We start from the raw sequence: 16,104 nt of genomic DNA, 5'->3' as shown, positions 1-16,104 counted from the left end.
TACTGGTAATAACCAGGCGTCAGTATTCAGACTATTACTCTCGATTTTATATGCTGCAGAATCTGTTATGGGGCTGCAATATCTAAAATATGCATGTGACACAAAATTCAAGTTTTCGGTGAATGGTTTCAAGAGGACACATGAGATAGTAGACTATAAGTGTCAGCTGGCATTTGAGGCTGAAATATTTTGAATGAGGAGTGGATTAAATGTTACATGTTTAAAATTTTTAACAAAGATTCTTGAGCCAGTGCAGAGTAGCTGAAATGTTTTCCTATAGCCTTTCTCATGGTTTTGATTCTCGATAGTTGAGCGAACTGGGTTGTGCCCAAGGCTGAAGTGCCCTACCTTGCCTTTTCACTGGTTGTGAATGCTCGACCTGAAATGCTGGTGGACACCGGGTCCATAATCTTTTCAATGCTTGGAAAAGAAGAGATGCAAGTGGGATGCTGCTAAGTAGAAAAGCTTTTTCGGAGAGCCAGTGTGGGAGTGATGGAACAGATTAGATCTCCAGACATTGGAGTAGAAATGGGCCTTTTGGCCCATTGAGTCTGCTCCACCATTCAATGAGATTCTTTCTGTGCTGTGACATTGTATAAAAATGTGTCCTGCTGGAGTTGTGTTTTTTTTTCAAAATTTAATTGAATATGAGGTAGTGTTTTATAACGATATGGTTGAGAAAAAAATTTTTAAATTGAGCATCAGATTTTCTGAGGAATTGTTCAGTTTTTAATCCTCAACTTAGAAAAAGCTTGCAATAGCGTGGTAAGCCCTGTGGGTGACTTGTAGCAACGTGCCATAAATGAACACGTAAAAAGACCATTAGTAAAGCAATCATGTAAATATTCTTATTTTGCTGCTCCCAATTTCACAGGCAGTAAAATGTCCAAGTATATCTGGGAAATAAGTTAGAAATGTTACTACGATTCATTTAAAGATGCACTGAAGAATTGTTCACATAAGAACATGAGAAATAGGAGCAGGAGCAGGAGTAGGCCATCGAGCCCTTCGAGCCTGCCCCGCCATTCAATAAGACCATGGCTGATCTGAAGTGGATCAGTTCCACTTTCTCCCCATAACCCTTAATTTCCTTGTCTACCAAAAACCTATCTACCCATGACTTAAATATATTTAGCGAGGTAGCCTCCACCACTTCAAGGGCAGAGAATTCCAGAGATTCACCACCCTTTGAGTGAAGAAGTTCCTCCTCAACTCTGATCGAAACTGCCCCCCCACCTCTATCTTGAGGCTGTGCCCTCAAGTCCTGCTATCCTTTCTAAGCGGGAAGAATCTCTCTACCTTTACCCTATCCATCCCCTTCATTATCTTATACGTCTCTATAAGATCCCCCCCCATCCTTCTAAACTCCGAGTATAGACCCAGTCTATTTAGTCTCTCTTCATAGTCCAACCCCCTCATCTCCGGTATCAGCCAAGTGAACCTCCTCTGCGCTCCCTCCAAGGCCAAAATATCCTTGCGCAAGTGCGGTGACCAAGACTGCACACAGTACTCCAGCTGCGGCCCCACCAGTGCCCTGTACAGTCGCAGCAAGACCTCCCTGCTTTTATATTCTATGCCCCTCGCTATAAAGGCCAGCATTCTATTTGCCGCCTTGATCACCTGCTGCACCTGCAGACTGGGTTTTTGCGACTAATGCACAAGGACCCCCAGGTCCCTCTGCACCATAGCATGCTGCAGCTTTTCGCCCTTTAAATAGTAACCCCTCCTACTATTATTTCTGCCGAAGTGGATAACCTCACACTTGTTTAAGGAGCAATGTATCCATACGTGGTATTATTTTCTCTTCGCTGTTGTATCCAATTGTCTCCTTTGGGTTTTAGCCACCCAGCTCCTGTAGTTGTAAGTGTGCTGGAGCAGTGTTGATTGTTATCTAGCATTCTATATGGCTTACCTCCTGACTTTTTTCACTTGTGCCTTCTAATTCCATTTTGTTTGGAGATCAACATATCACTTATTCTCCATGGGGCCAAGATGAGTCCACTTTGTGTCCTGATTGTTAAAGTCAGTGAGAAGGATGTAAAGAGGTGACAGTGATTTATATAGGTTAAATGAGTGGGTAGAAGGTTGACAGGTGCAGTATAATGTAGAAAAATGGGATCTTGTCCAGCAGATAGGATGGAAAAGCAGTAAATGGAGAGGGATTGCAGAATTGAGGCACAGAGGAATGTGAATATCTTGGTGCATGAATCACAGGATAATATGTAGGTGCGGCAGGTGATTAGAAAGGCAAATTGTCTGTTCTTCAATGCAAGGGTTATGGAATATAGAAGTAGAGAGGTTTTGCTCCAATTGTACAGTGTTGGTGAGACTACATGTGGAGTTTTGTACACCATTTTGGTCTCCTTGCTTAAGTAAGGACGTAATTGCATTAGAAGCAGTTTAGAGAAAGTTCACGATTCATGAGATGAAGGGGTGACCTTATAAGAAAAGGTTGGACCTGTGTCCATTAGAGTTTGAAAGAATGAGAGGTGATGTCCCACTTCAGATTTTTAGGGGACTTGACAAGCTGGATGCAGAGAGGATGTTTCCCATTTGAGCAAGACCAGAACTTGAGGACACAGTTTAAAAATAAAGATCTCCATTTAAAATGGAGCTGAAGAGAATTTTTTTGAGTTGGTGGTCTATGGAATTCTCTTTCTTCTGTCCCAAGAACATTGAAGGCAGTCCATTGAATATTTCAAGGACTGAGTTAGGTAGATTCTTGATTAACTATAGTATCGATTCTTGATTAACTATAGTATCTAAAGATATGGGGAAAATGGAATTGAGGCCATAATCAGATCAGCAATAATCTTATCATGGCAGAACAGGCTTGAGGGGCCAAATAGCCAACTGCTCCTAATTCATACTTTATTATGTTTTTTGACTTAGGATTTTGAAATTTTGATGTGTAATCCAACTTTGAGTTGTGCATGACAGATTGTTTGCCTTATATTCTTGATGCTACAGGAATGGTTATTTATGACATAAATAACACTTTACAACAAGCATAGACAACAGGATGCAGCCTAGTCTGACATTAATTCTGCTTAAAACAGTCAGAAGGCAGCACTTGACTACTTGGGCTGTCACTTTGATTCAGTTATGACTTGCTTCCACTCTGGTTCATTGGGTTCAGAGATGACTGAGTCCAATACATTCTGTCACATTTTGGGCTTGAAAGTTTGGGCAAATGGGTTGTTTGGCAGTTTTTGCACTCCCTCCGACATCTTGACCTTAGGGTCTGTGTATTCCAGTTAAAATCTGTGTTCAGTGCCTTCCCGGATGAGCCTTGGTCAGTCACAAGCAAGGGTCCCCTGTGAGTTGACAAGCACATTTGATCCCTTCAAAGGTGCTTTGAGGATATCCCTGAAACGTTTCCGTTATTCTCTTGTAACTTTTCTGCCATGACCGAGTTCGAATAGAGCAAATGCTTTGAACTGCTGGTGTCAGGCATCAAAGCAACGTGTCCTGCCAATGCAACTAGTTTTGATTGATTACGCTTTAATGCTGGGCACATTGTATGTTGGACTGCCTGCCTTCCCATGGGTATTGGAGGATCTTGTGAAGGCACTACTAGTGATACTTTGCCAGTGTTTTGAGGTGCCTATTATCAGGCTTTCCAAGTCTTCAAAGTTTTCCAAAGATCACTGTTGCTCGGTCTGCAATCTTAATCTCTGGTTTGAGACCCAGACCCTCAAATACTCTTCCTCCTTCGTCAGCTAAAGGCTGAACTGGCACACTGGAGATGATCCCTTTGTTGAGAGGAGAGTTTCAAGATAGGATAGCATAATACTAGCGCTCGATGTACACCTATGTATCTTGACAGAGAATCTTGACGATAATGACTTTGAGGCTGCCATGTTGAAGTTCAATCAATGCTATTGAATGGTGAAGTGAAGTTCAGTGCCACCGGAAACTGCTGATCTTTGCTCAATCCATGAAGCGTAAAGATCTGATCAGCGCAAGACTTGTTCTTCCTTATTTCAGAGTTGACCATCAGTTGCCAGTTTAAGCCTATTAAGGGTAATGGTTCCAAACAACTTACCAGGGACAGAAAATAACATGACACCACACCAGTTCTGGCTGTTGTTTCTGTCTCTCTTTTTGCAAAGCATGATATTGATGTCTTTTTGCCCAAACTCCTAGTGCTCGTTGCCCCTTAGACCAAGTTAAATAAGAATTGGGTGGTAATCAAATGTCTGGCTCCACTTCATTCTGCACTAATCTGATCTGATTGAGATTAGTTTTTTAAAATTAGTCCTGGTGCATCTGATTCCATCACAGTTAGCATCCCATTCAATGGAGTTAGTTTTTTTGGGTCTGGAAGTGATCTGTTGAGGTTTTTGTATGAATAATTCCCTTTGTGTTTTTTTTTCTTTTTAGTGATGAGGCAACTATGTAGTATTTTCACAGTAACTTCATTGCAGTGTTAATGTAAGTCTACTTGTGACAATGACAAGCTTTTAACTTTAGTATTTGATAGGACCTTCACTGTGGTATTTAACATATATTGCAAATTTCTTACCATTCTGAAAAGTCTCTCCATTGTTCCCCTTACTATTTTTTCAGTTTGTTTGGCAATGGAATTTATTTTGTCTTTACACGTTGAGCTGGCTTGTTTTTTCTTTCCTCCACTTGATATCACTGGGATCAGATGTGCTACGTACATCTGGCTTGACCTTTCCCTTTCAGTATTTGCATGTCATGTGTTAGCATGAAGCCACTCCTTGTTCTTGCCTTTGATATATCACAATACCAACTCCGCCATCACGATGTAATGTTTTTTAATGGAAGTGAAACTGCTTTCTGCATGATCAAACATATTGACCATCCCTGCAGCAATTTAAATTCTACATTGCAAGTTGGTTCTTTGAACTTAACGTTCTGCCTTTTATCAGCGTGTATAAAACTTTTTCGCTCAGAGGGTGGTGGGAATCTAGAACTCACTACTGAAAAGGGTGGTAGAGTTAGGAATGCTCAACATTTCAGAAGCCTTTATCTGAGTCCATAAAATGCAACAGCAAACAAGGCTACGGACCAGGTGCTGGAAAATGAGGTGAGATAGGTGTTTGCTGATGCAGACATGATGGGCCGAAGGGCTTCTTTCCATGCTGTAAAACTCTGACTCTCTTGATCTCCACACTACCACCTTCACTTCTTTAAAATTCGATTTCCATAGTATCAACATACAGCTGGTGACCGCTGATTAACGTCAATGTCACAAAAAGCCTGAATGATACGTAGAGAGTTTTAAAAACTCTTTTTAACCTTGTTGCTTTGCTCATCTGTGGTGGTCAGTTTTAAGCGACATGTCTGAAATCTTGCAAGGAGCAGTCTGTTGTTGATGTGTTTCCAGCCCAAATTGGTAGAGGGAAGGTGCCTCACCAAAATGAGTGTACCCCTTTCTAGCCACCTTCTGAAGTTTGAGTGCAGGATGATGCTCCCTTCTGACAAAATCCGAAATGTCTGTTCTGTAATGGTTTCCAGTTCTTTTCTGCCCAGCTGTATAAAAGGTGTAAATAACCCACTTTTACACCCACGGAAACTGCTATGATTCAGCGCTGTGATGAGCAGTCCTTTGAAAATACCTGCTTCGTTTCCGTGAATGCTAATTATGCCATTTTAGACATGGCAGGTAATTTACCTGTCATTTTCTTTGTGCATTGATGCGACCATTATGTTAATTTTAGTTTCATAAAGTCAGGTGGTGTTCGTACTACAGAAACACGAAGATATGGATTAATTCCATTTATGAGCAACCACGAACAATGGTTAAACAGTGAAATTGCAGATGTTAGAAAGTTTCATAGTCATAAGGTTTGCAGCTGGAAAAGGGCCAAGAAGGTTTCTCAGTCAGACCAAAATTTTGGACCTGTTATCTTATATTTGCCATAACTTCATTAGGTTTTGAGGTATTCCCAGCTGTAAAAATTAATTTCAATGGTCAAATCTCAATTTTAATTTTCAATCAGTAAAGTGACCTGGATGTTAAGTTGCAGGTGTGGCAGCAAAAATGAGAAGTTATTAAATATTGTGATCATCAGTTCATAATGCATGAATGTTAATATTTTACTAAACTGTGCAATCATTCTGTTTTAGTTTCTGTTTTTGGTTTTTGTGTATTTTTTTTGTACAGTTTTGAGTTGTTTTAATCTTCCCACAGCATGAGGTTTTTAATGAGTTGTTGGGATTTTTTTTCTTCCTGTTCCATGCATGCTTTATAAAATAAAAATGGCAGTCAGCAGACCATAGGGGAGCTTGGGACACTCAGCAGACCAACCCCCAGCACTTGAGAGCTCACCTGGCAGCTGACCGACATGGTGGTTCTGTACAGGTATTTTCTGCTTCTTTGCCTCTCCGCCTTGCATGTTTATATGGCTAATTCAGGAGTCTTGAGTTGTTGCATCCTTCTGTATGTACAGCAAAAAAGACATTGTGTGTGGTGTGTGTAACATATCCTGCTGTCTTTGTCTATATCTTTCTCAAAATCTTAGTATACCTTTATTTGCTCCGACTGACATTAAATACCAAAACGTTAAGTTCTGAACTGTTAGAAAATATATCTTTGTTAAACCAGTTTGAGGCCCTTTAATCCTGTCTCTGTAAAGTGGATAGCATCAGCATTAACTTGCATGTTTGAACAATGTGCTGATATGACTTACTGAATTAATCTCACATCTGGGCACATGGAGGCCTTCGTAGTCATGTTCATGTATTGCTCCAGACAGCATTAATTTGGCTCTGATTTATTTTCTTCATATTTTACAAAGACAATTTAATTTTAAATGTTGTTAAGCTGGATGCTTTGGAGGATTCTAGTCTTGTAGTTATTTTGACGGTTGTGATTTTGAATATATGCAATGGGCAGAATTCAAGCTGTCAGAACTCAAGATGAGAGCTTGCATGGTGCAGTACATTTAAACTCTGTGCTCTACAATAAAATGGAAAAATGGCTGGTCAGGCCTGGTGATTTCTAGAAGTTGAGATGCCATTCCTGTTGCAATGAAGCATGGAGTGAAGTCCAGGAATTTGAACGAACTGTAGGAGTTGCTACCCTGAGCACAAATTATTGATGATATGGCAGCAATATCAGAGGCCTGGGGCCTTCAGCATATTGGTGTGCATAGAGAAGATACTGAAATAAAGAATATCTTTGAATTTTTTGTACATCTCTCTGTTCCATGCACTGATCTACTATTCAACTATAGTTCTCCATGTCCACTCTTGAATTGAAATGTGTGGACATATAAACTTGCCATGTCATTGTAATGTCCTGCCTGTGGAGGCAAAACATTAAGGCTGAATTATGTTGGGTGGCTAGGTCCCAAGTGTCTCTTGCTCTCTAACCCACATCATTTGGAACACTCAGTGGCAGGGCAATTAGTAATGTGACCTGGAAAAGCTGGGATTGTGGTGTTGAAAATCATATAGGGCTCTGGCAGACTAAATAAGGGAGAACTGTTCCCAGGATGGTTGATAACTATAGGGCGTGGATTTAAAATAAGTAGGAATAAATTCTGTTTATGAGGATTTTATTTTTATACAGAGGTTCTGGCCTACACTGTAATGCCACATATGCATGTATGTTTGTGAGCATATCTACATAGCAATGTTCTGGATATTTGTCACTCTATATGTGTATACACTATGATTTAAAATGTTTAGATGCTGAGATATTTAATAAGCTTTGTCACTATAGTTAAGGTGCAGTAATTGGATGTAGGGGTAGAAAATAATTATTATTGCTCCAGCACTCCCACTACTGGACCACTGAATCCAATATCAACTTTGAGGTGCATGAGAAGTTGCTGGGTACTATTGTCTGGGCTGGGATTGGATTCTGAGCATAGTTGTCACTGGAATGATCAGTAGGTGCATGCATGCCCTTCATATTGAATGTATGTATCTGTTATATGTGGAATGCAGAAACCACAGTGGCAGTATAAAGAGTTGCAGGTCTGTTGCTTTATCCATTATTGTTTTCATATTCTTGCATCAGATTCAGGAAGAATGAGTTTGGAATTGTTTTAAGACGTGGAACAGTTGGGTGTACTGTTTGTTCTGAAATGGAAAGCACATGCGCGATGAGTCAAGAGAAATTTGTCTTTTTACACTTCCAGTTGATTTTAAACAAGCATCAACAGCATATCACATCACTTAGCAATGTGAAACATTGAGTTCACACTTGACTATTCACAAGCTTAAGTGCCAGTGATTGCAAGTGTTAATGGTCAATGTCTGTTCCTTTGTCGAGATATTGGCTACTCCATTTGGATTAATTCACCAACAGTTACGATTTGCATTTATATTGTGCCTTTAACTTAGAAAGATGTCCCATGGAAATATCACAAAGATGCACACAAAATATGATATTAAACCAAAGAAAATAAAGTTTGAGCAAATATTTGGCCAAAGAGGTGGATTTTTTTTTTGAAGAGTGCCTTGTATGAGCAGAGGCAAGTAGGGTGGTGGAGGATCTTGTGTGGCACATTCCAGAATATGGAGTCTAGGTGGCTGATGGTCTTGGTCTTGTTTTCAGTGCTGGAGCAAAGAGAGGTGCGAATGCACAAGAGATGAGAGTTCTCCCAGGTCTTTGGTGTAGAGCTGGAGGAGGTTACATAGTTGGGAGTGGATGAGGCCATGAAGGAATTTAAATATGAGGATTAGAATCTTAAACCTGAGAGGTTGGGGAAATTGCAAGTGCCTTCAACTCTCTAGATCTTATCTCCTCTCTGTATCCATCTTCTCTTTTTAAGCCTCAAACCCATTCTTTCTTTAACCTTTTAGTCACTTCTCTTTAGTATCTCTCTCTTCAACTCGTCTTGAACTTTTCTATGACCTTTGCTTGTACCTAGCATCTTGGGGCTTTTTTGTACATTGAAGCATGGTTTAACACAAGTCGTAAATTTTCTGTCAAGCATGGTAACTTCACAATGTGTTCTGGTCGAGTAATGGTCTTAACTATTGCCATTACCTTCCTGTGGTATTTTGAGTGAGTGTACTATATATTTTAGTTGTTCAGAAAAGTAGTTTGTAAATAAAGTACAGATATTTTGAGCTGAATTTACCTGTGCAAGGAAGGTTTCAAGTTTAAATCCAATAGTTATCCATCATGACAACATTTATTTGAGCAATGGTTTTCTTTGTAAAGACTGCTCTAATTTTGTTATCCATCAACTTAAACCTGACTTGAATTGCTCGTGAGGAGGTGCTATCACCCTTTTTCTTTTTGCCTTCTTTCATTTTCATTTTATAATTTCCTTTTCCAGATCAGCTTTGCCAAGCTGACTAACTTGATGTATATGCCTTTGTTACAAACTCAATTTTTTGTTTAGCACTCTGTCCAATGATTTAACTGATGCTAAGGGGACTGTAAGCAGCATGCACCAGCTTTTTCTGATCCTTGCTGTTCCTAATTCCCACCCATACAGATTATACTTGCTGGTTTTCTGAGTCAAGGTTCTTTCTTACTGATATCCTTATCATCAGAACCATCTGTCCTCTTCTCCCATTCTGTTTCAAAATGTTATGCGTTCTGGAATATTTATTTCTTAAGCTTGGTCACCTTGTAACCATGTCTGTAAAATTATGATTAGATGAAATTTTAGAAGTAAAATGCAATCTTTTCCTAGTACAAAGTTGGCATGATGATTGCTCCTGGTGAGTGACCTTGTGTGAATTGCTTTGGATTTCTCACTATTTGTTGTTGTCTCTTCCTGGAATAGTGTGACTACCTTTTTAACAGTTAAAGCTGTGTAGAAAATGTCAGATGTCTCTTGGTGCCTGCTCCCATCAATGCAATTTTCTTACTTGAAAACTAATTTTTATGGTGATAACACTTAGTTTTTATTCAGAAGCAGCAAGTAGTGTTTTCTTTGCACAAATTTTGTTTTTCTGAATTCATTTGACTGAACTGCATTCTTTAACATTAAAGTAATTGCTTGCAGTTGACTGATTTATTGATTAATTTGCAGAAAAAAAACACTATTGTTCCCCTCCACTTTTTCCTTGCATGTTTGGAAAATTAAGCTGCACTAAAGAATTGTGTGTTTAGGGTGTTGAGAAGAAAGTGTGTAATGTAGAATGTTAGTTATGTTAACAGGATCTGTAAAAGCTTGGGAGAGTTGTATTTCTCACAGGATAACTACTGGTGAGGTTTTAATAAATTTCAATCTCCATATGGTTAATTTGGTATTAAAATTTTGGGCTAGTTGATATTTTCTTGGACAACTAGGTTTAAAACTTGAGACAGCTGAGTCTTGCACGGGAATGTTTTTGTATAAATTTTAAACCTCAAGGAGATATTATGTATAAATACAGTCACTGCTGGGGCAGCACGGTAGCACAGTGGTTAGTACTGCCGCTTCACAGCGCCAGGGACCTGGGTTTGATTCCTGGCTTGGGTCACTGTCTGTATGGAATTTGCACATTTGCCCTGTGTCTGTGTGGGTTTCCTTTGGGTGCTCGGGTTTCCTCCCACAATCTGAAAGACGTGCTGCTTCATTGACCCAAACAGGTGCAGGATTGTGGTGACTAGGGGAATTTCAGTAACTTTATTGCAGTGTTAATGTAAGCCTTACTTGTGACGAATAAATAAACTTTAATTTCTTATCTTGAGTTGTTTTAATTTCTTTAAAACGTAACTTTGTGTAACATATAACATGTAGATTCTGGGAGCTAAAATGGTATTTATTGGAAAGCTAAAATCCTAAAGGTTAACGTTCCTGTTTCTCTGGGTTTGTTAGTTTTCAGCTTTTGCAGCGTGGTACTGATGAGTTTAAAATACCTTGTCTTTTACGTTGCTCCTGTGATTTTTGGAACATCAAGCAACTTTGCTAAAATTGATTTCAGCCACTTGATTTCCAATCAATCAAATGGTAAGACCTTGAGTTTGATCAATCACTGGTGCAACACCAAAAAGGAAGTGACTTTGTTAAGCAAGTTAATCGGCAACCTCTTGAGAAAGAACGCACTATGTAGACAGAGTATTAATATTTAAATAATCACCTTGTCTTTTTTTATCAAGATGTGGTAGATCCTTTTTCTTTAGCCCATTGTGCCATTAAATGTCAGGATTTGAAAAGGGCTTCATGATCTTACTCTTTTTCACTTACCTGTGTAAGAGACAATTTTTTAAAAATGTGAAGAAAGCAACAGAAAATTGACAGTAAAGTTAGTTTGTTGTAATTTGACAGTAAAGTTAATTTGTATTTTAAGAGATCAATATTAACACTTGGGAAGGTGGCCTAAAATTGAATTCATTGTAGAAAAGTTGGTTAAGTAAATTTTGATCATTTCTGTTGGCTTTGCTTGCTTTTCAGGTGGTTAGTTCAACAAATGGGGAACTGAATACAGATGATCCAACAGCAGGACACTCCAATGCACCAATCACAGCTCCAGCTGAAGTGGAAGTTATGGATGAAACAAAGTATGTACATGTTTTGCTTCATGTAACTTCACAAACTACTGTTGCTTAAGAATTATTTCTGTAAATTGGTATATTCCGTGAGGAAAAAGCCTTAAAGGTCTTTGTATGACTTCTTCCCAGCTTCTCTTCTAATACAACTATAATATCTCCCACTCTTTGAAGTTATAGCTTATCAATATGCAACAAATCCATTACTGTGGAACTGAAAAACAAGGGTATTTTTCAATTGTCTTCTAGGCCAATTAACCTACAACAAAAGCAAAATTCTGCGGATGCTGGAAATCTGAAATAAAAACAGAAAATGCTGGAAATACTCAGCAGGTCAGGCAGGATCTGTGGAGAGAGAAACAAAGTTAACGTTTCCGGTCGATGACCTCTCTTCAGAACTGGAAGAAGTTAGCGATGTAACAGCTTTTAAGCAAGTACAGAGGTTGGGAGGAACAGGGGAGGAAAGAACAAAAGGCAAGATCTTTGGTAGGGTGGAGGGTAGGAGTGATTAAATGACAAAAGGGATAATGATGCAAGATAAAAGCAGATGAAATGGGACATAGAAATGAAAAATGGATATTGAGCTACAATTGGTTAAAAAGAAACCATCACCAACACCTACTAACTTTTCATAATTGAAATCAATGCTGGGGAAGATTATCAATTGCCTCAAAAAGATGTGGGGCTGTTTCTGAAGATTCTATTGAGCTTTATTAGAAAAATGTAGAACACAGAGTGTAAGAGGTCAGACTGGGAATGGGACAAAATCACAAATGACTTCAGAGATACTAAATGGGTTTTTTGCATCTGTATTTACTGAAACGGACATGGAGCCTACGAAAATGGGGCAAACAGGTAGGGAGGTCATGGAACCTTTACAGATGACAGGGGAGGAGGTGCTGGCGGTCTTGAGGCAAATCAGAGTGGATAAATCCCCAGGACTGGACAGGGTATTCCCACGGACCTTGAGGGAGGCTAGTAATGAACTTGCAGGGGCCCTGCCAGACATATTTAAAGTGTCAGTATTCACGGGGGAGGTGCCTGATGATTGGAGGGTGGCTCATGTTGTTCTGTTGCTTAAAGGTTCCAAAAGAAATCTGGGAAATTATAGGCCAGTAAGTTTGACATCAGTGGTGGGTAAGTTATTGGAAGGTGTGATAAAGCATAGGATCTACAAATGTTTGGAAAGACAGGGACTTATTAGGGAGAGTCAACATGGCTTTGTGCATGGTAGGTCATGTTTGCCAATGTATTAGAGTTTTTTGAGGAGGTTACTAGGGAAGTGGATGAAGGGAAGGCGGTGGATGTCGTCTACCTGGATTTCAGCAAGGCCTTTGACAAGGTCCCTCTTGGGACGTTAGTTAGGAAGGTTCAGTTGCTAGGTATACATGGGGAGGTAGTAAATTGGATTAGATACTGGCTCAATGGAAGAAGCCAGAGAGTGGCTGTGGAGGGTTGCCTCTGAGTGGAGGCCTGTGATTAATGGTGCGCTGCAGGGATTGGTGTTGGGTCCATTGTTGTTTATCATCCAGATCATTGATATAGATGACAATGTGGTAAATTGGATCGGCAAATTAGCTGATAATGCGAAGATTGGAGGTGTAGTGGACAGTGAGGAAGGTTTTCAAAGCTTGCAGAGGGATTTGGACCAACTAGAGAAATGGGCTGAAAAATGGCAAATGGAAGTTAATGCAGACAAGTGTGAGGTATTGCACTTTGGAAGGACAAACCAAAGTAGAACATACAGGGTAAATGGTAGGAGTCTGAAGAATGCAGTTGAACAGAGGGATCTGAGAATACAGGTGCAGAATTCCCTAAAAGCGGCATCACAGGTGGATTGGGTCGTAAAGAGTGCTTTTGGTACATTGGCCTTTATAAATCGGAGTATCGAGGACAAAAGTTGGCGTGTTATGCTAAGGTTGTATAAGGCATTGGTGAGGCCAAATTTAGAGTAATGTGTACAGTTTTGGTCACCTAGTTACAGGAAGGATGTAATTAAGGTTGAAAGAGTGCAGAGAAGGTTCACGAGGATGTTGCCAGGACTTGAGAAGCTGAGTTACAGAGAGAGATTGAATAGGTTAGGACTTTATTCCCTGGAGCGTAGAAGATTGAGGGGAGATTTGATAGAGGTGTGCAAGATTTTGATGGGTATGGATAGAATGAATGCAAGCAGGCTTTTTCCAGTGAGGTGAGAGGAGAAAAACACCAGAGGGCATGGGTTAAGGGTGAAAGGAGAAAAGTTTAAAGGGAATATTGGGGGATTCTTCACGCAGAGTGGTGGGAATGAGCTGTCAGATAAAGTGGTAAATGCAGGGTCACTTTTAACATTTAAGAAAAACTTGGATGGGTTCATGGATGAGAGGGGTGTGGAGGGATACGGCCCAAGTGCAGATCAGTGGGACTAGGCAAAAAATGGTTCAGCACAGACAAGGGCCAAAAGGCCTGTCTCTGAGCTGTAATTTTCTATGGTTCTATGGGTCAAAGTCATGTTTGTGGAATGAACAAAGATGCCCAGAAAATTGATTGCCCAATCGCCTTCAATTTCCCCAATGTGGAGGAGACATTGTATTTGATTCTCACAATGTATGAAATTGAAAGAAAGACATATAAATCTGTTTCAGTTGGATGGTGTGTTTGAGATGGTGGACACTGCAAAGGTGCGAATGGATGGGATTTGCATCTGTGCTTGCACCAAAAGCTACCAATTGAAAGGGAGTGGCTTTGGGGGCATTAAAGAGTGGAGCAGATTGCAAGAGGGAATCATTTGAGTGGCAAAGAAGGTGGCATCATGTCAGGGTGGCAGAAATGGCAGAGAGTGATCTTTTAAAACTGAAGATTGATGGGGTTGAAGGCGAGGAGAAGACTCGATTGTTAATCCTGGAAGGGAAGGGCTGACATGAGGGCTCATGTGTGGGAAGGGAGCAACAAGTTTGAAGGTCCTGCTGTCATGGTGAAGTGGAGTTCTTAGTGGAGGAAATACGAAAACATTGGAAGCACCAGTGAGGAAATGGCAAAGTTGGCACGGGGGGGAAAGCTTAAAAAAAAAATTGAGTCCTTAGAGAAAATGGATTGGAGGAAGTATACACAAGGTTGCTGTCGGAGTTGGCTTTTTAACAGTCTAGCCCCAGAAAAGGAAATGGAGAAGTCAGGGATGGATTATTTGAAGCAATGAAAAGGTAGCTAAGGAAAGGTAATCCAATTTTCCAGTTTGGGGTGAGAGCAGGATGTAGCATCAATGGAGTCATTAATATATTAGGGATAAGGGCAAGGGAGTGAACTGGAGCATGGAATGTACCTCTTAGTCCATGAAAGGATAGCTAACCTCGCACTATACAGGTTCCAAAGTAGCAGATTTTAATTATAGGGCGTGAGTAGCTGAAAAAGAAATTATACAATTGTAGAATGCTGCACATGTTTTGTTGGTTATGAGTTGTAACATCTTCTGCATAGATTATCATCTCTTGATTTGGATTTGATTTATTGTCACATATTAGTATACAGTGAAAACTGTTGTTTCTTGTGCACTATTCAGACAAAGCATACTGTTTATAGAGAAGGAAGCAAGAGTGCAGAATGTAGTGTTACAGTCCTAGCTAGGGTGTTTAGAAAGATCAACTTTAATGCAAGGTAGGTCCATTCAAAAGTCTGACAGCAGCAGGGAAGAAGCTGTTCTTCAGTTGGTTGGTACGTGACCTCAGACTTCTGTAACTTTTTCCCGATGGAAGAAGGTCGAAGAGAGAGTGTCCCGGGGTGCGTGGGGTCTTTGATTATGCAGGCTGCGCTGTTGAGGCAATGGGGAGTGTGGACAAAATCAATGGATGGGAGGCTGGTTTGCATGATGGATTGGGCTACATGCATGATCTTTTGTAGTTTCTTGCAGTCTTGGGCAGAACAGGAGCCATACCAAGCTGTGATACAACCAGAAAGAATGCTTTCCATGCTGCATCTGTAAAAATTGTTGAGTCGTAGCTGACATGCCAAATTTCCTTAGTCTTCTGAGAAAGTAGAGGAGTTAGTGGGGCTTTTGTAACTATAGTGTCAGCATGAGGAGATCAGGACAGATGGTTGATGATCTGGACACCAAAAAAACTTGAAGCTCTTGACTCTTTCTAGTTAGTCCAATTGGTTTCTTTTGAACCCATCAGCAAGCAGGGAAAATTAACAGAATGCCCCAAAACTTGTTTTTGACAGTAAACGATTGATATCAACATTTAAAATTAAAATTTACCTGTGCCTTGTAAAACAAAATTAGCTGTGTAACTCTGGTCAGCATGACTTGCAAAAATATACTTGTCACATTGCTTCAAGAAGTGCCCTGCAGGTTTTTTTTCAATGGGACCTTTCCCAGTTTATGGACCAAAGTACGAAACAAAGGTGCCTGGATGTCATATTTGTATCATTGCTCATTTCTCAAATTCAATTGCTTTGAATCTAAGCTCTGAGCACTAAGTGGAACTAAATTCCTCATTTGCAAACCAGAAGTACCTAAAGACGAGAAAGTTTCACAAGATTTTTTCCTTCTTGAAAGGTTCTGAATCCTGTTAAAAATGGGCTCCAAGAATCATTCTTGCTTAACTGTAATTTTGGTTCTTTTTTAAAAGCAAATTGCCTTAGTGTCCATTGTGTGTTGCTTGTGCAGATCTGAAGCTATTAGATTTACATTTTTGAGAGCAGTTTTTCTCACT

The 16,104-nt window shown here is 39.9% G+C and overlaps 1 protein-coding gene across 3 annotated transcripts in view; it reads left to right on the top strand.

Annotated features, from left to right (window-relative positions):
- The window catches only part of LOC145343086 (casein kinase I), a 214,327-nt gene that overhangs the window by 181,075 nt on the left and 17,148 nt on the right, over positions 1-16,104 (top strand). For 2 of the 3 annotated variants that reach the window (XM_080188948.1, XM_080188947.1), the window contains exons 11-12: positions 6,242-6,337; positions 11,325-11,431. In XM_080188948.1, the coding sequence (XP_080045074.1) occupies positions 6,242-6,337; positions 11,325-11,431 (203 nt within the window). The remainder of the gene's footprint in view (positions 1-6,241; positions 6,338-11,324; positions 11,432-16,104) is intronic. The other variant, XM_080188949.1, reaches the window with a different exon arrangement.

Source organism: Carcharhinus amblyrhynchos, chromosome 5 (genome assembly GCF_965287045.1).
Source record: "Carcharhinus amblyrhynchos chromosome 5, sCarAmb.v2.hapA, whole genome shotgun sequence".
NCBI classification, from domain to species: Eukaryota; Metazoa; Chordata; class Chondrichthyes; order Carcharhiniformes; family Carcharhinidae; genus Carcharhinus; species Carcharhinus amblyrhynchos.
This window is presented reverse-complemented; position numbering and strand designations above follow the sequence as displayed.